This window comes from Passer montanus, unplaced genomic scaffold (assembly GCF_014805655.1).
Source record: "Passer montanus isolate IOZ18808 unplaced genomic scaffold, ASM1480565v1 scaffold189, whole genome shotgun sequence".
NCBI classification, from domain to species: Eukaryota; Metazoa; Chordata; class Aves; order Passeriformes; family Passeridae; genus Passer; species Passer montanus.
In genome coordinates, this window is record NW_024366381.1 from 222,852 (window position 1) to 243,379 (window position 20,528).

The following is a 20,528-nucleotide window of genomic DNA, read 5'->3' on the forward strand; positions in this document are numbered from 1 at the left end:
GCGATGGGCACGGGCCGGGCCGGCCTCGGAGCGGCTTGCGGGGCATTCCCAACAGCTGGAAAATCCACAGAGCCTGGTGTGAGAGCAGGGCAGGGCAGGAGAGGTCACGGTGAGGGGGCAGGGGCCGGGAGAGCCAGGAGCTCTGCGGAGGGTGAGGGGGCCATGGCAGCGCTGCCAGCCGGGCAGCAGGGCTGGCAGGGACAAAAGCCACCTTTGGCCGTCTGGGAAAGAAAACAGACCTGGCTGTAAGTCCAAGAAAAACTCTCCTGTCACAGAATCATGGAGTGATTTGGGTTAAAGGGACCTTAAATCCCATCCCAGCCCTGCCATGGCAGGGACACCGCTGGTTGTTTGAGGGTGCCGGGATGAGGGAACACACGAGAATCTTGACTCCGTGTTTAAGAAGGCTGATTTATTATATTATGATATATATCATATTAAAATGCTATACTAAAACTAAAAGAATAGAGAGAAAAGGATCCATCAGAAGGCTAGGAAGGACAAGAGAAGAAAGATAACAAAAGCTGGTGACTCTTAGAGCGAGGTGCATCTTTGCTTGGTTATCAACTAGAAACAACTCACATAAAGCAATTAAAGGTGTACCTGTTAGTGAACAATGTCCACACCATATTCCACAGCCACCAGATTGTTAATTGTTTACATTTCTTTTCTGAGGCTTCTCAGCTAGAATAGGAGAAAAATCCTGGCAAAGGATTTTTCATAAAATATCATGGCTAGGACATTCCTCTGTCCCAGGCTGCTCCAAGCCCTGTCCTGCCTGGCCTTGGGCACTTCCAGGATGGGGCAGCCCACAAAATAATAAGTTTTTGTAAATTAAATCTGCTTAATGATTTTGAGAAGCAAAGAATTAAAGTATTGGTGATCAGATTATTGGCAGAAAAACACACTGGATAGTTCTGAACCACAGCTCACAGGGTGAATGAAGTAAATTTGTTTTTTCTTTAATTTTCTCTCTCCAGTCATTGTGAAGGCAAAAAATGAACCGAGATACAAACATACCAAATGGTTGGCTGTCACTGTCAGGTAATTAATATGTGTGAATATTCATTAAAGTTGGCTTTGGTCTGGATTATTAGCATTGCTTTTCATCCTTAGTGGTGTGAAGTGTTTTTTTCTTCTGTAAGGTGCACATCCCTGTTTTATACTGGCACCTTTTTATATCACCAGCTTTGTAGCTGCTTAGTGCTGTAACTTTTTGGTGGACACAAAACAACCCACGACACGCTGGGGACCTTACATGTATTTTATTATTTTTAATAATAAAATTTTTGATATGATCTTGATCTGTCAGCCCTTGGGTCTGGGGGGCTGCACCCCAAATCCCCCCTTTGAGACTGGGGCCAGGAGCACTGCCTGCCCTGTGTCCCTCTATTATTATTATTATTAAATTAATTATTTATTATTAAATCATTTTTATTATAAAATGACTTAATTTTATTATAATAATTGGTAAAAAGTACCAATTATAACTCGTTTTAGGTGCTTGTTAATATAATATAATCTATCAGTTTAAGAATGCACTGTGTTGCTCACAGAAATAGTAGTGTAATGAATATAAATCTATGTGTCACTTATGGAAATAATGGTGTGATTAATGCATTGTTTTATTTGTGAAAAAAGCTTTTGTGTGACTAAAAACAGTGTAGGGCCATCCACTGACCAACCTGTCCAGGTGAAAACAAACCAGAGCAATTAGAGAATACCAGGTTAAATTTAATTTAATTTAATACTAAATCCTTATCAGAGGATGTGAAACAGCAGGATGGAGGCACAAGAAGAAATAAAACACATTGACCTGACACACAGCATGTCATGCAGACAAGGCAGAGTGTGAAGAAGTCAAACAAAGGAGCTCCCAAAACATCAGAAAGTCCACAAGAATGTCTGAAAAAGGCATGAAACACATGAATGTGCATGTGCCTCAGGATGTAACAGGATAAAATAACACTGCCTGTACACAGGAGTGTTCTCTGGCTCTTGGTAGTGCTGGAAATATTGTCCTTTTAGCATGTAAGAAATAGATTTGTAGAAAAATTTTAAACCTGATAAAATGTTTTATATTGTATGTATTTGTATATAAATTATAAAGTAAGAAACATTAATTCAGAAATGTTATGGAATAGGATGGATATTGTTAAGAGAGAAATAGAAATAAGTTTTAAAGGACGGCCTTACAAAAAAAAATTAAATACATTAGAAAAACAGAACTATGAAAGATACATTGTATTAAAACCCACAAAAAGCAATTTTAAATTATTAGTTTTGAAACATTTACAGTATGGTGTGGCCAAAACTGATAGGCCAAGAAATGCCTATAGTGTATTATATGGTGTAATTCAGAAATAGACACTATAATGTAATAGAATATGTATAATATAATAATACACATATATTATATTACATATAGTATATATAGTAATAAATAGAATAGAATATGACATAATATGTACACTATATATACATATAATAACATATATTACATATATCACATATATTATATATAGTAATAAATAGAATAGAATATGACATAATATGTACACTGTATATACATATAATAATAACATATATTATATTACATATATCACATATATTATTATATATAGTAATAAATATAGTAGAATAGAATATGACATAATATGTACATTATAAATACATGTAATAATTCACTTATATTATATTATATTATATTATATTATATTATATTATATTATATTATATTAATTATAATTATATTATATTAATTATACTATATTATATATATTGCATATATTATATTGCTCTATATAGTAATTAACAGAATAGAATATGACATATGTACATTATATATACATATAATAATATACATATATACTATATATTACATATAGTATATATAGTAATAAATAGAATATAATAGAACAGAATGGAATAGAATATGGCATAATATGTACATTATATATACATATAATAATATACATATATACTATATATTACATATAGTATATATAGTAATAAATAGAATATAATAGAACAGAATGGAATAGAATATGGCATAATATGTACATTATATATACATGTAATATGTGTATATTGTATATATTTTGTATATTATATTATATATAATATAATTGATATATTACTATATTATATATATCATGCATATTATATTATATATAATATAATATAATTAATATATTACTATATTATAATGTAATATAATATAATGTAATATAATGTGATGTGATGTAATATAATATAATGTAATATTATATAATGCAATGTAATATTAAAATATAACATAATAGCGCGGCCGGAGATGGCGGCGGGCACGGCGCTGCCGGAGCTGCTGACACTGCTGGCGCTGCTGGCGCTGCCCCGCGGCGCCGAGCCCGGCTGCTTCTGCCAGGTGGGCACTGCCCGGGGGAGAGAGGGCTCCGAGGGGTTCGTGGGCACGTCTGGGTTCCCACCGTGGAGCTCCTGGTGAGAGCGCGGAAGAGGGCTCGGAGATGCTGCGAGGGCTGCGGGGGCTTTCCTGGGTGGACGGGCTGGGAGAGCTGGGGGTGTTCCCCTGGAGAGGGCTCCAGAGAGAGCTCAGAGCCCCTGGCAGGGCCTAAAATGGCTCCAGGAGAGCTGCAGAGGGACTGGGGACAAGGGATGGGAAAGGACCCAGGGAATGGCTGCCACTGCCAGAGGGCAGGGATGGGTGGGAGATTGGGAATTGGGAATTGTGCCCTGTAAAGGTTGAAGGGTGCCCAGATTTGCTGTGGCTGCCCCTGGATCCCTGGCAGTGCCCAAGGCCAGGCTGGACAGGGCTTGGAGCAGCCTGGGACAGAGGAAGGTGTCCCTGCCATGGCAGGGGGTGGGGCTGGATAAGCTTTAAAGTCCCTTGTAACCCAAACCATTCCAGGATTCTGTGATTCTCGTCCATGTCATCTTAACTGTATTCTCTCCCTGCTCCCATCAGTAGAGGGGAGTGCTCCAGCTTGTTGAGCATTTCTTCCCCAGCTACCCAGGTGCCTCTCCTGGGATGTTTCAGGGATATCCTTGCTTCACCCCCTCTCCTGCCTTGCTGCTCTCCAGGAGGGAGCGTGGCTGCAGCAGGCTCCTGCCACCCTGCCCTGCCATGCCCAGGTGGGAGCTGGGCTGCTCTGCTCCCCGAAACTCTTCTGGGGTTAATTCCTCTTGTTGTGTGCCAGGGGTGGCACTGAGTGCTCAGTGCAGCTGCTGTTGAGGTGCAGAAATGGGAGAACTGGGTACCAAGCCTGGATTTAAGGAAGAGATCACTCTGTAGTTCCTTCTGACACCACCTTGCACAAGCAAAGTGGCAGCCCCTGGATCCCTGGAAGTGTCCAATGCCAGGTTGGACAGGGCCTGGAGCAGCCTGGGACAGTGGAAGGTGTCCCTGCCATGGCAGAGGGTGACATAAAATGGTTTTTGAGGTCCCTTGCAGCCTGAATAATTCCTGTGATAAGCACATTTGCAAGATCAAGGAGTGAAGATGTCACAATGTCTTTAGTCCTTTATTTTGTTGCCTTTAAAAATAGGAAGCTTTTATAAAGGTTACTCTTGCTGTATTAAATTTCCAGTCCTTAAATGTGGGTCAGGAATTGAGAGTGGAGAAAGAAAACAATTGGAATTACACTCTTGGCTTTGTCTTTGCCTTCTGGGGTGGCTCTTGACACTTTCAGCTTCCTGTGGAAATGGTAAATAAAAACTCTGCTGATAAAAAAATGAAAAACATGCATTTAGATTCTGGATCTCTGCAGGGTTTTCCCTCACAGCTTCCTGTAAGCAGAGAGGTTTGAATGTTGAGTCAGGAGTGTGGAATGGGATAAGGAGCAGTAAGCACTAACTGAACTGGCATCTGGCATGGCACTGGCTGCAGGCTCTTTTCCCTGGGCTGGAGGAGCATGTCAGCTCCTCCAGCCACTGCTGGGTTGTTGCAATGCACTTTTCATTCTGTGGAGCAGCCTGGTTTTTCCTGCAAATGTTTAGGGCAAGATTTTTTGTTACCTTTAGGAAAAAGTGTCATGTAAGGCAGCATTTCTCAGCCTTTCTAACCACCAAACCTTTTAAATCACACCTGAGGGCTGCCTCATCTTTTGGTTAAAAATAATCTGCTGATCTTCTTGTGCAGAGCTGGTCTGGTGGTTTTTATTTGCCACCAAAGGAAATAATAGGGCCAGCTTTAAGTGATCTGGTTTGTTTAGCTCCTTGAAGGCCTGGTGCAGCTCTTGGTTCCTGCTGTGAACCATCTCCTGCTGTCTCCTGAGATGGAGAAGCCTCAACTTGTGCCTGACTGGAAGAGCTCTGACTTGTCTGCCAGCCCATGCTGGGACAGGTGACAAGGGCCGCTTTGGGGAGTGCTGCTCCAGCAATATTCCAAGTGCTGACTTCAGCAGGCTGTGTGATTCTGGAATGGGTGTTGCACTCCTGTCTGCCTGCACCCAGGGCAATGCCTCACCTGCTTTTTGTCACTGTTATTTTACCTCCCTTCCTTAGAGACCAAGCAGCCCTGAAACTTTTATTAGAAACATCCATCTGTTGCTACAAACGCTGGTGTTTCAAATACTGTTTTCTGCTTCCCAAGCTCTGATTAACATTCCAGTATCAAAATCCCCTCAAATTTTACAGGCAGCTCATCCCCCCCCGGAGATATTCCTGTTTGCATCAGAGCTTAGTCAGCTGTGGATGTCTTCTTTATATTCCTGGTAATTATTGTTCATTTGCTGTTTACAGGCTGGTGCAGCTGCATTAAGGATGTGCTGCAGGTGTTTGGCAGACGGGAATTTTGTGAAGCTTTCCTGTCTGGCAGAGGGCAGGTTGCCTTTGGGAATGTTTCTGTGGGCAGGATGCTGTCATTAGGGGTGAGTCTGGCCATGGAGAGTTTCCTCCTTGGGACCTGGGCAGGTTTTCAGGCTGTCCTTGTGTTCCTGTGGAATTGGTGTTCACTCGGCAGCCTCTGGGGCAGGGATTCATTCCTGGTTAAAAATAAGCACAGCTCCCATTTCTCTGGGAAAGAGGAACTCTTCTTTCTTCAGGGGGAGTTTCCAGGTGGAGAGGAGCAGATCTCTGGGGGTACGTTCTGCCCCTCTGCTCTGCTCTGGTGAGATCCCTCCTGGAATAGTGTCCTGCCCCGTGCTCCTTGCAGACAGGAGGGACATGGAGCTGTTGGAGCGAGTCCAGAGGAGGCCACCAAGATGATCAGAGCAGCTCTCCTGGGAGGAAAGGCTGGGAGAGTTGGGATTGTTCAGCCTGAGGAAGAGAAGACCTCAGGGTGGCCTAATTGTGACCTTCCTGTACCTGAAGGGAGATGGCAGGAATGATGGAGAGAGAGGATTCACAAGGGATGGAGGGACAGGACACAGGGAATGGCTCCCACTGCCAGAGGGCAGGGATGGATGGGAGATTAGGAAGGAATTGTTCCCTGAGAGGGTGGGCAGGCCCTGGCCCAGGGTGCCCAGAGCAGCTGGGGCTGCCCCTGGATCCCTGGCAGTGCCCAAGGCCAGGCTGGACGGGCTTGGAGCAGCCTGGGATGGTGGAAAGTGTCCCTGCCCATGGCTGAGGTGGAACTAAATGGTCTTTAGGCTCCCTCCCAGCCCAAACCATTCTGGGGTGCTGTGACAGCCCTTCAGGCCCTGGTTTGACCCCATCCTGATGCTCCCATGTGTGAGTTCTGGGAAACCTAGTCCTTGTTTTCTGGGTAGAAGATGGGGACAAAGCACCTGGAGTGGCAGATCATGCTTCCAGGGCAGCTGCAGGAATGACTGTCCTCAGCTGGCTGCTCCCAGTGCACTGGCAAGGATGGAAGGGAAATAATTTCATAGAATCATGGAATCTCCTGAGTTGGAAGGGACCCACAAGGATCATGGAAGTCCAACTCCTTTGTGCCAGGAAACTTCTGCTGAAGTTTTTTCTGCTGAAACTTCTGGAGCAGATGCAGGGAAGGCATCTGCTCACCATCAGCCTGGGACTTGTCCAGAGGAGCAGGCAGTGCCAGGGAAGTTGGTACAGGCTAAACCCAAACCCCTCAGCCTCTGTGGCAGGGAAAGGTTCTCCTCTCCTGCCTGGCTGTGGTGTGGGACACAATGAGAAGAAATCCCAAAATCCACTGCTCAGGGGATGTTCCTGTGACACTCAGGGCAGCAGAAAGGGATGGGAAGAGCAGCCTGGAGGGGGGAAGGAGGCTGAAGCAGAGGCCAAGCTCAGGGATTGCAGAGTTCCTGCTGTTGTATTCCCAAAATCCAACCTCCACACGAGGTGGAGGTTTGATTTTGGGGTTGTGGCACGTCACCCTGCAGCTTACTCAGCACCCAGAGCCACTCCTGCTGCTCTGTCCCAGTGGGACAGCCCAGCCCTGCCCTGCCCTGCCTCCTGCCAGCTCCTCACAGCCAGGGCAGGCGGAGCAGAACCCCTCAGCTGGGTGAGTCACGGTGCCAGCAGGCTCCTGGCACGTGTTGGGGACTGGATCCATCCCTGGTTTGTCTCAAACAGCTGCTCTCCTCGGCACAGGCTGAGGATGTAGGTAAATATTTTGTTTGTGGGGTGGGAGGAAGTGTTTGAAGGTACCACCCACTGGAGGGCACGTGTGAGACAGAGCTCAGCTGCTCTGGCAGCAGGAGGTGAAGTCCCAAACCAAGTGAAAAATGGGTTCTGGGGGCTCCTGGAGCAGGAGGGAACCTCTGAAATGAAGACAAGTCCTGCCAAATCTGACACTGCCACTTCCCTGAGTCTTGAGTGGCTCAGCTCCAAGCTGTGTGCTGGGGGCATCACTGGGATTTTCACTCTGAGGAGCCTCAGCTCTGGATGTTCTTGGTGCTGCTTCCCTTCTGTGCTCCTCTGGCTGTGGGTTGGGCACACACAGCCTGGGGAAATTGCCCATTTCTGCCCATTCTGGCTCAGATCCTTGGAGGAAGAAAGACTGAGCAGATGTGAAGTTTCCCCAGCACCTTTCCCTTTGCCCCTTGCCCCCACAGGTGTGGTCAGGGTGACCCTGAGGCTGATCCCAGCAATAAACTGGGATTTGGAGAGCTCCAAAGCACCACCCCCATCCAGTCCCAAGGATTTTGGGATCATCTGCAGTGCTTCCCTGGTGGGGGAAAACTCCAGGTGGAAGTAGTACAGTGATATTATCCATTAATGCTTTTATTTCCAGCTCCTCTTGCACTGTTCTGACATCTTTTTTTGTTTTCTGACATCTTTTCCTACTACTAGAAGAAGACAAAGTTAGGTTACAAGATTGCAGCTGAAGCCCCAAGCTCAGTATACAACTTTCATGTCATTTCAGTCAAGAATCTGTCTTGTGTATAGTTCCATGCAGTGTTCAGCCTGCAAACTGAATTATTTAATTGCAGGGTATGCAAACCAAATAAAATTAAGTCCACGTGAGCTACTGTCATCCCTTTTGGCTTGACAAGAAAAGAAGTGATGTTAGTTTTGCATCTCTGGATGATGTTCAGGATGAGGTTGGTTCTGGCTCGAAGTGGTCACCAGACATAACAAAACCAGAGCTGGCCCAAATGGTGCTTCCAGTGAGGGATTGGTGGGAGCTCCAATGTTCCCACTTTTACAGGGATGTCATTCCTGTGGAGTGACATCTTTGTCAAGCATGGGTGCAGAGAGCAGCTGAAGATTATCTGCAGATCTTTTTTAGGTCACTTTTAGACCCAACTTTTAAGCTTCTTGCCTTGAAGCATGCCAAGATTTCAGGAAATAAAAACGTGGTTGGTTGGTGGCTTGCTGTGGTTTTGTTTTTTTTTTTTTTTTAATGTATATATAAGTTTGCAACAGCTTTAAATTGAGTAACTGGATTAGCAAATTGCTACTGTTTGTTTTTACAAGGGTGATTCAGGTTAGTGGAAATCTTAAATCACTGTTAATCTTCATTACTGTGCAAAATGCAGGACAGAATTCAGTAAATGTGTGAGGGTGACACACTGAGCTGCAGTGTAAACACTGAAAATATGAGTGAGCCTCCAAATCATGCTGCCTCAACAGAACAGAGCTGTTCCAGTGGGGAATTCTGGCTATTTTTTCCCCCACCTCCCCATTTCATGTGACTCTGTGCTCCATTTCTGCCATCCTCCTCTCAGCTCCATTTCCTTGGTGGTAAATATAATTTTATTTAAGTTGTTGTGTAGCTCTTGCTGAGTTATGAGGAGCAGCTGAGGGAGCTGGGAAGGGGCTGAGGCTGGAGCAAAGGAGGCTCAGGGGCCCTTGTGGCTCTGCACAGCTCCTGCCAGGAGGGCACAGCCGGGGGGTCGGGCTGTGCTCCAGGGAGCAGGGACAGGAGCAGAGGGAACGGCCTCAGGCTGGGCCAGGGGAGGTTTAGGTTGGATATTAGGGAAATTTCCTTCATGGAAAGGGCTGTCCAGCCCTGGCCCAGCTGCCCAGGGCAGTGGTGGAGTCCCCATCCCTGGAGGGATTTCAAACCTCTCTGGATGTGGCACCTGGGGCATGGTCAGTGCTGGGGGAAAGGTTGAACTCGGTGATCTTTTCCAACCTGAATCATTCCAGGATTCTCTGATTTCCCCAAGGACTCACTGGGGGTGTGGGGGAAGCAAAACTACTTCTGTGTTGAGCAACTTTGTCATCTGCCAGTAATGGATGTGTCAGGAAACCACAGCTGAATTTGTACTACTTCTTTCTTTGGTTTTTTTTTTCTTCTTCAGGGCTTGCACAAAGCCTGTTGAGTTGTTCAGGATGATGCAAGAAGGATGCATCAGACGTAAAACAGATGTTCTGGTGCCAAACGGCTCTCTGCTGCAGTTAATCACGGAATCCTGGAATGGTTTGGGTTGGGAGAGACCTTAAAGCTCATCCCATTCCATCCCTGCCATGGCAGGGACACCTTTCTCTGTCCCAGGTGGCTCCCAGCCCTGTCCAGCCTGGCCTTGGGCACTGCCAGGGATCCAGGGGCAGCCACAGCTGCTCTGGGCACCCTGGGCCAGGGCCTGCCCACCCTCACATCAGCAATTCCCAGTTCCCAATCTCCCACCCATCCCTGCCCTCTGGTAGTGGGAGCCATTCCCTGGGTCCTGTCCCTCCATCCCCATCTCTCCCCATCTTTCCTGTCAGCTCCCTCAGGCACTGGGAGGCTGCACTTGGCTCATCCTGGAGCCTTCCCTTCCCCAGGTGAACAATCCCAGCTCTGCCAGCCTTCCCTCCCAGCAGAGCTGCTCCATCCCTCTGCTCCCATTGCTGTGGTTCTCAGCAAACCCAACCAAACCAAACCCAACCAAACCAAACTAAACCCAACTAAACCCATCCAAACCAATCCCAACCAAACCCAGCCAAACCAAACCAAACCAAACTGAACCCAACCAAATCAAACTGAACCCAACCAAACCCAACCAATCCAAACCAAACCAAACCAAACCCAGCCAAACCAATCCCAACCAAACCAAACCAACCAAACCAAACTCAACCAAACCCAACCCAACCCAACCAAACCAAACCAAACCAAACCAAACCAACCAAATCAAACCAAACCCAACCCAACCCAACCCAACCAATCCAATCCAATCCAATCCAAACCAAACCCAACCAAACCAAACCAAATCCAACCAAACCAAATCAAACCAAACCCAACCCAACCAAACCCAACCCAACCAGTCCAATCCAATCCAATCCAAACCAAAACAAACCCAACCAAACTGAACTGAACTGAACCAAACCCAACCAAACCAAAGCCAACCCAACCAAGCCAATGCTGATGAACCACAAGGACTTTCTTTGGGGCTGCCATTGTGGCACTGTTGCCTGACTGGTCCCATGTGCAAACTGCAGCTCTCAGTTCCCTGTTATCCTCCAGGAATGGCTTCCTGAGGCTCATCCAGGAGGGAGCTGAGCTGGCGGCCCGTGCCTCACTGTGGCCATTTCCCTTCTGCTTAAACTTAAACTTGACTCGCTGTGAAAAGGAAAGAAAATGATGAATTCCTTTATTGTCTGCAGTGATAAAAACTCCTGGCTGAGTTGTGTATATTTGATTTCTTATTTTTGATGTTGTTGATTTTGATTTTATTGTTTTTTTCTCCCCCAGGTCACTGGTTATTTAGATGACTGCACCTGTGATGTAGAAACCATTGATGCCTTCAACAACTACAAGCTTTTTCCCAGACTGAATGAACTCCTGGAAAGTGACTATTTTAGATACTACAAGGTCATTTTTTTCTTGCAAGAATTGTATTTATTTGTGCTGCTGTCTTTTTTTTTAATCTCCTGTGAACTTCTTGCTGATCTTTTTAAAAGAACAAACAAGTTGGATTTGCAGAACCTGGATTTCTCTTGGAAAGCTGGGCAGTGGCAGGTTGGCTTGGCTGCAAGGGGAGATGTGTTATTGAATGGGTGATGTGTTATTTGCAGGTAAACCTACAGAAACCTTGTCCCTTTTGGGAGGACAACAGTCACTGTGCAATGAGAGACTGTGCTGTGCAGCCCTGCCCCTCTGTAAGTACCAAATCTGTTCTTTTACATATATATTTTTTTAAATTTAACTTTTGCAGAGCAAGAGAAAACAGCAGACAAGTGACTGAATCTTTATTTTAGTTATAGCAGAACTGGGGCTCTGATGGATCTTTCATGCAGCAGCACTGGTGGCCATAAGAAAGGCCAAAATACTGAATTCTGTAATAATACCAATTAAAGTTTCAAGACAGGCTGGGATTTTAACAGGTGACCTTCTGCAAATAGCCAAACATATGTCCTGGTCCTTTTAAACTTTTCGTTTTTAGGGCAAATCCATCATTGTTTTTGTGTTAATGGACAGGATTTGTTGCCCATGAGCTGTGCTGTGATTTAGTTTTGGCTCATGAATTTGACCCAGAGCTTTCCAGCTCTCTTCTTGTAGGATAAATGTCTCTTTCAGGATTCCATTTCCAAGGGCACTCCTGTCCCTGTGTCCTGGACAAAAGGGTTTTGTTCCCTCAGCTGTAAGAAAACACCCTGACTGCAGATGTCTGCCCCAGAAAGGGGGTGGGAAGGTGAGGGACTCACACCTTGGTGGCTGGTGGCCCCTGTGGGGACATTTCATGTTTTGGTGTTGACAGCCAGCACAGACTGTCTTACTCCCTCACTCTTGGGTTCTAAAATGGAATGATTATTTTTTTTTCCCACCTCAAAATAACCCTGAATGTTGTTTAAATACTTCTTCTTCCTTAAAAAAAATCTATTTTTGGTAGTGATTATGAGTAATATGATGGAGTTCTGTTACAATTACCTAAGTTTTAGCTGAAAGTTGTTCTTATTTTAAGAACTGACTGTCCCTAATTATTTTGATTTGGGTCCATTTCATCCTGAAATCAATAAAAATAACTCTTATTGCTTAATTTTTCTTTTTACCATTACAGTATTTGCTCCTGTAGCAGTGGTTCTATTGCCTTCCTACTCCTGGAGAGAATGGAAATTAAGGAGAATTTTGGGGCTGGGTGTGTGGGGCTGACATTCCATGATGGAATGGTCAGAGGGAAGTTTGGAATGTCATGTGTCAGGGGCTGGTAGATGAAAAATAGGAGGAGGCACCTGGGCTCCTGCCAGGAAGGTGATGCCAGGCCTGGCTTCCCCAAATTCCTGCTTGGATAAGCAAAGCAGACCCTGATGTAGCAGCTGTGGAAAGCTGCAGACCTTTGGAGAAAAAAAAAATTAAAAATAAACCACTAGGAATGTTTATTCTCCTTGGTGTGGTGGGGAGTGAGGAGTTGGATGTGTTGCAAGCTGGGCTGAGTGTTGTGGTCACCTTGTCACCTCTGGCAGCTGTGGTGCCACCCCAGACCTCTCCCAGAGATGGGGCTGAGGGGCCTCACCAGCCCCACACGTGGCACTTGCTTTGTTTTGTCTTTCAGGATGAAGTCCCTGATGGAATCAGAGCTGGAAGTTACAAGGTGGGTGTGGCTGAGCACAGAGGGATGAGGGGGGTTTATTTTGTGGCCCACTTTTGTGCCATAGAAGTGACAAGGCTGGAAAGGATCTGTAGGATCATCGAGTCCTGTCACCGCACCAGCCCCGTGTTCATCACTAACTGACATCCTCAAGTACCACATCCACGTGGGTTTTGATCACTTCCAGGGATGGGAACTCCCCCACTGCCCTGGGCAGCTCCTTCTAATGCCTGGCAACCCTTTCCAGGAAGGAATTTTCCCTGATATTCCACCTAAACCCTCTCTGGCCCAGCCTGAGGCCGTTCCCTCTGCTCCTGTCCCTGTTCCCTGGAGCAGAGCCCGACCCCCCGGCTGTCCCCTCCTGGCAGGAGCTGTGCAGAGCCACAAGGGCCCCTGAGCCTCCTTTGCTCCAGGCTCAGCCCCTGCCCAGCTCCCTCAGCCTCTCCTGGAGCTCCAGCCCCTTCCCAGCTCCGTTCCCTTCTCTGGACCCTTTCCAGCCCCTCAAAGTCTTTTTGTCATGAGGAACCCAAAATTGCCCCCAGGCTTTCAGCATGGCTCAGTAAATGTCAGGATGTTCTTCAGGCCTGAATTTTTGCTCTCTTCAAGAGCTTGGAGAGCACAGAGCCTGTGAGGTGGCTGTGCTGGAGGCAGGAATTCTGGCATCTCCCCAAGTGCAGGTGCCACCAGGCACACAGAGCTCCCAGGGCTGTCCCTGCAGGACTCGTCAGCATGGCACCAACCTTTGGGTGTCTGCAGACACCCTGTGCAAACACAGGGGGGCTGAATCATGAAAGGCTTTCTGGGGCTTAACCTGTGCTAATGGTGCATTGAAGGCTAAATTAAAACAGAAAAAATTTTCCTTTTTAATCCTCATCCCTGCCACGCTTTGCTTTCCAACCCAGTACTCAGAAGAAGCCAACAGCCTGGCTGAGGAGTGTGAAGAAGCCAAGAGGCTCGGAGCTGTTGATGACTCTCTGAGGTTTGACTTCTTTTGCCATAATCCCTCCTTGTCCTGAAGGAAAGCTGGGATCAGAGCCCTCTCTGAGAGGTTTCCCCCCCTTTTTTTGCAGCAAGGAAACACGGCAGGCAGTGCTGCAGTGGGCACAGCACGACGACTCCTCGGACAGCTTCTGTGAGGCTGATGGTATGGGCACCTGGCAGGGCTGCCGTGGGATCTGAGCACTTCTGCAGAACTCTAAATCACGGAATGGGTTGGGTTGGAAACCCCCATTCCATCCCCTGCCATGGCAGGGACACCTTCCACCATCCCAGGGTGCCCTCACCAGCCAGGCCTTGGGCACTGCCAGGGATCCAGGGGCAGCCACAGCTGCTCTGGGCACCCTGTGCCAGGGCCTCCCACCCTCACAACCAGGAATTCCTGCCCAATATCCCATCCATCCCTGCCCTCTGGCAGTGGGAAGCCATTCCCTGTGTCCTATCCCTACAATTCCTGAGTGAGAGCTCCTCTCCCACTCGATGTAGCCTCTTCAGATCCTGGAATGTTGCTGTGAGGGCTCTACACAACCTCCTCTCCTCCAGGCTGAGCAGCCCCAATTCCAGGCCAAAGTGTAATATTTCATCAAAACAGCATTTCTGCTCTTTTCCACCTCCCTGCCCTCAGTATTTTGAAAATAATACACAAATATTTCTGACAAAGCTTCCTTGCTACTCTGGGCCTTGCTGTGTTTAGCATGGTGGGGCAGAGGTGGCTGGATCAGCCTTGGAAAATGTCATTTTCCCTGAGAAAATCGTTGTCCCTGCCCCAACTCTGCTCCACAGACATCCACTCTCCTGATGCTGAGTACGTGGATTTGCTCCTGAACCCGGAGCGTTACACTGGCTACAAGGGGCCGGACGCCTGGAAAATTTGGAACAGCATTTATGAGGAAAACTGCTTCAAGTAGGTGCTCTGGGGGACCAGTTCCACAAGCCTGAGGGTGCTGATTTGTGCAGAGGGAAGAAATGAATCCCTGTCCTCCTGTCTGAAATGAATCCTCATCCTCCTGTCTGAAATGAATCCCCATCCACTGTCTTTGCTCCAGTGCCTGTTGTGCAGGGTGGGATGCACCAGGGACAAGTCATGTGGCTGGCCCAAAATAAGAGATTTGAGTTTTCCTGCCTGTTTTTTTCTAAAATAAAGGAGAAAGCACCACCAAACCCCCAGAGAAACCCATTTTGCTCCTTTCCTTTCCTGAGCAAAGTTAAAGCGTGGAAGAGGATTTTAGATCCCTTCAGGCTGTTAGAAGAAGCTCCTTCTGCTCTGCTCTGTTTGTGCACACACAGTAACTTATTTACATGTCTTATTTAAATTATTTTTTCCCCTTCTAGGCCTCAGAATGTGAAAAGACCTTTGGCATCTGGCAGAGGTGAGTAATTTATTTATCTCACTAAGTGGGTTAGTAGTGAACTGATCCCAGCTCCAGGAGCAGTAAATGTTCTCTGGGCTCCTTCTCCTGCTGGATCAGAAATATATTGTAACTCTTGACCTAGTGTAGAATTTTGTGGCACCTGGGAGTGGCTTTTTCTAGCATCCATTGTGGAAAAAGAATGTCTGATCTTCCAGTCCTGGAAAAAAGGTGAGTTTTGGAGGGGCTGGGAGCAGGGCTGAGCCCTGAGCTCTCCCTGGGTGCCTGTGCCTGAAGTTGGCAGTGCCAAACCACCTGTGATGGATGGAAATGAGAACTTGGTTGGGATCCTCCATGGAAGCACCCAGAGAGCAGCTCTGCCCTAGAGCCAAGGCCAGGCAGTGTCAGGGAAAGCAGGGAAGGGGTTTGGAAACATGGGAACATCATCATCCTCCAGCAGCACCCTCTGCCAGCATCTCCTCATTTCCCCCAGATTATGGAGCTGTTCATCCCCCTCCTGTGACCCTGCTGTGAAGGAGTGGCTCTTCTCCTGCTGAAGGAGATGTGCAGTGTCCCTGGAAATATCAGCTTTTACTTCCTTTGCAAATATTGATCCCTCCTGCACTGGTCAGGTTACTCAGCACTGTTCTTATCCGTGTCCTCAGTGCTGCACTTGGGGTTTCTGTGTTCAGAACATTTCCAAACCTCCCTGGAGAGGATCCTTCTCTTGTCAGAGCAGATGAGCAGAGCAGTGCTTGTGCTTTGGAGCTTAATTCTGGTTGTGTGTAATGTTTTTTCCCTCTTTTTCTCTCTCTCCCTCCACCACTTGTGCTTTTTTCCCCCAGGAGATGATGGAGGTGAGTGGCACTGTTTGTTTTTACTGATAACAGAAACAAGTGGGGTGTCCTTATCCTGCTGTCACAGGCTGAGCCACTGGATAATGCACCTGCTTAGCAAAATTATCCATCAGGCAAAGCAGGAATTAGAGGCATGGCATCACAGGAAATCCTGAGTGGGGTCACAAGGAGCAGAGTCCAGCTCCTGGCCCTGCACAGAGCCCCCAACAATCCCACCCTGGGCATCCCTGGGAGTGCTGCCCAAACACTCCTGGCAGCCCTGGGGCTGTGCCCATTCCCTGGGGAGCCTGGGCAGTGCCAGCACCCTCTGGGGGAGGAACCTTTCCCTGATACCCAAGCCAAACCTCCCTGGCACAGCTCCAGCCCTTCCCTGGGTCCTGTCCCTGCTCAGCAGAGCAAGAGGAGATCCCTGTGAGCTCCCTGTCCCAGCCCATCCTCACGTGAAGGGCTTAAAATGTCATTTTTAAAAAGTTTTTTAAAGTTTTTTTAAAGCATTTTTAACAGCACAAGTCCAGTCTGAAGGCAGTCACTCAAGTGCGAGAAGCCTTTGGGAATAGGAATTTTCCTGGATTTTTTTCAGTGCTTATCACTGAGAAAGCTTTGAACAGACTCATAATCCCAAATTTGGGTTATCTGGAGCTGTAGGAGAGGGGTGTTCAGCTCCCTCAGGCCCTGGGAAGGGCTGTTCCCTGGAGTTCTCCATGCTCCACAGCATCCTCTTGTCTCCAAACCATCCCCAAATCCTGATCTCCAGGTCACTGCCATGCCCAGAGCAGGGACAGTGAAGCCCTGACTTGTGGGATTCTGCACGCTCGCTTGCACTCTGTGGTTTTTTGGTTGGTTGGTTTGTTTGTTTTATAAAAATATCCCTCCCTCCAATGTGCCCAGAAGAGGAAAGCAATCCCTGGTCCTTGTTTTTCCCAGCACTGGGCTGTTGTGCCCCCCCAGCCCCCTGGGGAATGCCCACGTGCTCTTTGGAGCTGCTGATGCCGTGTTAGAGAAGCATCAGTCCCAAGGGTGGGCAGGAAAACTCTTTTCATGCTCTTTTAATGCTCCTTTCAGGGGTGCTCAGCTCCCTCAGGCCCTGGGAAGGGCTGTTCCCTGGAGTTCTCCATGCTCCACAGCATCCTCTTGTCTCCAAACCATCCCCAAATCCTGATCTCCAGGTCACTGCCATGCCCAGAGCAGGGACAGTGAAGCCCTGACTTGTGGGATTCTGCACGCTCGCTTGCACTCTGTGGTTTTTTGGTTGGTTGGTTTGTTTGTTTTATAAAAATATCCCTCCCTCCAATGTGCCCAGAAGAGGAAAGCAATCCCTGGTCCTTGTTTTTCCCAGCACTGGGCTGTTGTGCCCCCCCAGCCCCCTGGGGAATGCCCACGTGCTCTTTGGAGCTGCTGATGCCGTGTTAGAGAAGCATCAGTCCCAAGGGTGGGCAGGAAAACTCTTTTCATGCTCTTTTAATGCTCCTTTCCCAATTTCTGCAAACTGGAGTGGGCAGAGGGTCCTCTGGGACCAGCCTGGAGGTGGATTCAGGGCATCAGGCTCGGGCTGTAGCCTCACTGATGCGTTTTCCTCTCTTTCCAGGGCACACGTTTTACAAGTGGCTCAAAGGTAATCCTTGCTCTCCGTGTGGTTGCTCCTCCTGGGATGGACAGGAAATGGGAAATGCTGGGATTAGGGGCCACTCTCAGTGGGATTAGATTCCTGCCTCACAGCCAGGAGGGTTGAAAATCCAGTGGGTGCTTTCAGTGTCTTAAACAGCCCTTTTCTTTGCAGGGGTCTGTGTGGAGAAAAGAGCTTTCTACAGGCTCATCTCTGGCCTCCACGCCAGCATCAACATCCACCTGAGTGCCAGGTACCTCCTGCAAGGTAAATCCTGCTTCCTGCCCCACTTTCCTGCCTCACTGACCCTTCCATGGCTCTGCCAGGTGCTGCTTGGAGCCTGTTCCAGCAGGACTCAGGTCAGTTTGTGCTTTTCCAGCTCCCAGCTGGTGTAACAGGGTTAGGGATGCCTCATGTTGCCTCCAGGTTTGACAGGGGCTGGGCCAGGTTCTGTACCAGCCCTTCCAGCAAATATTCCCTCTGCTCTTCCTCCAAGTTTATTTTGGATTGGGTTTCTAGCTGTGGGTGGAGGCTGTCCCTTCCCAGCCTGGTTTTATGATGGTCAGTCCAGCAAGAACCTCACCTGGACTGGGAAATGCTTGGCTGGGCTTTCCCAAGGCCATTGATCCATCTCCAGCAGTCATTTCCATTTCCATGTCCATTTCCAGCAGCCATTTCCAGCAGCCATTTCCATTTCCATTTCCATGGCCATTTCCATTTCCATGTCCATTTCCAGCAGCCATTTCCAGCAGCCATTTCCATTTCCATGTCCATTTCCATTTCCATGTCCATTTCCATGTCCATTGCCTGTTCTCATGTCCATTTCCATGCCCATTTCCATGTCCATCTCCAGCAGCCATGCCCATTTCCATGTCCATTTCCATTTCCATTTCCTTCCCATGCTTTGGTCCATAAATACCTGTCTGAGCAATCCAATTTTCAACCCAGGGCCTGAAAATCAAGGTGTTTGCTGTTGGAATTTGGGCAAATCATTTAGATTTAACTAAATAATTGTATTTAAGTGTCTGCAGCCCACTTGGACCTCACCTGGATGTGGGTCAGGCCAGGTTGGAGTTGGGATAATGTGGGAAACATCAGAGGCAAGAGATGAGCTGGGGCTGCAGCATCAGCTTGGGATGGCTTTTATATCTTCCACTATGTATTTTATTGAATAATCTTAAATACCCTGTTGGAAACCAGGGCACAGGGAATATTTCTCTGCCTGTTCTGAGATACCCTGATCCCCAGGAGAACACTGCTTTTACCTTCATCCATGGAGAAAGCTTCCAAGACTTTGGGATGAATTGGAACCTACAAGTGTGTGAAATAGATAGTTTATCACAGGGTGAAAAACTCAGAGTTTTGGGTTTTTAGTGTGGAGGTGGGTAGGAGACAAGACAGAGGATTTTGAGCATTGTCTGATCTTCTTCTTCTTCTTCTTCTTCTTTCTTCTTCTTTCTTCTTCTTCTTCTTCTTCACCTACTCCATTTTCTACAGTATTAATAACAGAGTGATTGCTTAGAAAGAGCCACAACACAAATCTTGGGTGAACAAACAAATAATTAGTTATTAGTAGAAAGGTAGAAATAAAATACATTCTAAAAGTTAACAAAATAACTTTAAAAGACCTTAAACCTACGTGCCTTGTAACTTTTTGTACCTTTCTCTTTCTACACTGTCTAGTATGTAAACAACATACTAAACTGTTGATAAGAGAGAAAATAACCAACAACCTAGCCTGTAACTTTTTAGTTAAAAAATAAACAACAACCTAACCTGTAACTTTTTAGTAACTTTCTCTTTGTACACTAAGTTTAGTATTGATAAGATTTTTGATAAGTCTAGATTGATAAGATTTTTTCTCTTATCAATACTAAACTATTGGTAAGAGAAAAAAACAAACAACAACCTAAAGACCAAGAAAACCCCAAAAAGTCCCATTTGTCTCTCAGTTTTAACACAGAACTTTTCAGGGGGCTCCCCCAAAACCCCTCCACCTCTCATGCCTTTGGGGTTTGTTTCTGTCTCAGATTCGTGGTCGGAGAAGAAATGGGGCCCCAACGTGACAGAGTTCCAGCAGAGGTTTGATGAAGTCCTCACCAGAGGGGAAGGGCCCAGAAGACTCAAAAACCTCTATTTTCTGTACCTGATTGAGCTGAGGGCCCTGTCCAAAGTTCTGCCCTTCTTTGAGCGCCCGGGGTTCCAGCTGTACACCGGGAATGAAAGGCAGGATGCAGAGATGAAACACCTGCTGCTGGAAATTCTCCATCTGACCAAGTAATTGCACTCAGTGCCTGGGGACAGTGGCTCTGCCACCATCTCTGAGTGTGTTTGTGTGAAGCTCCTAGAAAGGCAGGTCCTGGGTTCTTCCTGGAGTCATTTGGGCAGTAGAATCACAGAAATGTGGAATGGTTTGGGTTGGAAAAGACCTTTTTAAAGGACATCTAGTCCAGCCCCTTGCCATGAGCAGGGACATGAAACCAGTAGGGTAGTTTTGCTGGGAACACATTAATAATATCTGTATGCAAATTTCAGAATTTGGGTAATTAGTCCCACGGTTTAATAGCCTTGGCTGCCTTTTGGATTTAGCAGAATTGAATTTAATAACTGCCTACGTGTCAGCCCTAAAATTGGCTACCTGTGTGACTCATCTGTGGGATACCCAGGCCTGCCTTTGTGTTTGCAGCTACAAAAACATCCTAAATATCTTGGTAACAGAAGTTTGGGCTGTTGGATGGAGTTTGGAGTGAAAGGAATGGAAGATATTGGAACCAGACAGAAATGGGTCTCCTCAAGTGATCAATGTTTGATTTATCTGGTCACCCTCCTGTGCTTCTGTCTGTCAGCA

General features: G+C 47.0%; 2 protein-coding genes across 7 annotated transcripts in view; one reads left to right on the forward strand and one right to left on the reverse strand.

The window, feature by feature from the left end:
• The first annotated feature begins 47 nt into the window (after window positions 1–47).
• Window positions 48–20,528, forward strand: part of ERO1A (endoplasmic reticulum oxidoreductase 1 alpha) — a 22,632-nt gene continuing 2,151 nt past the window's right edge. The window contains exons 1-13 of one of the 6 annotated variants that reach the window (XM_039705911.1): window positions 48–76; window positions 981–1,044; window positions 11,042–11,161; window positions 11,365–11,448; window positions 12,840–12,878; window positions 13,778–13,854; window positions 13,946–14,019; window positions 14,655–14,775; window positions 15,204–15,241; window positions 16,066–16,077; window positions 17,663–17,689; window positions 17,855–17,947; window positions 19,711–19,957. In XM_039705911.1, the coding sequence (XP_039561845.1) occupies window positions 1,024–1,044; window positions 11,042–11,161; window positions 11,365–11,448; window positions 12,840–12,878; window positions 13,778–13,854; window positions 13,946–14,019; window positions 14,655–14,775; window positions 15,204–15,241; window positions 16,066–16,077; window positions 17,663–17,689; window positions 17,855–17,947; window positions 19,711–19,957 (953 nt within the window). In that variant the 5' untranslated portion in view covers window positions 48–76; window positions 981–1,023. The other 5 variants (XM_039705912.1, XM_039705908.1, XM_039705909.1 and 2 more) reach the window with 5 other exon arrangements.
• GPR137C (G protein-coupled receptor 137C) overlaps window positions 18,567–20,528 on the reverse strand; it is a 25,737-nt gene continuing 23,775 nt past the window's right edge. Inside the window, exon 7 of the mRNA XM_039705914.1 lies at window positions 18,567–19,171. Within this exon, the coding sequence (XP_039561848.1) occupies window positions 19,156–19,171 (16 nt within the window). The 3' untranslated portion in view covers window positions 18,567–19,155. The remainder of the gene's footprint in view (window positions 19,172–20,528) is intronic.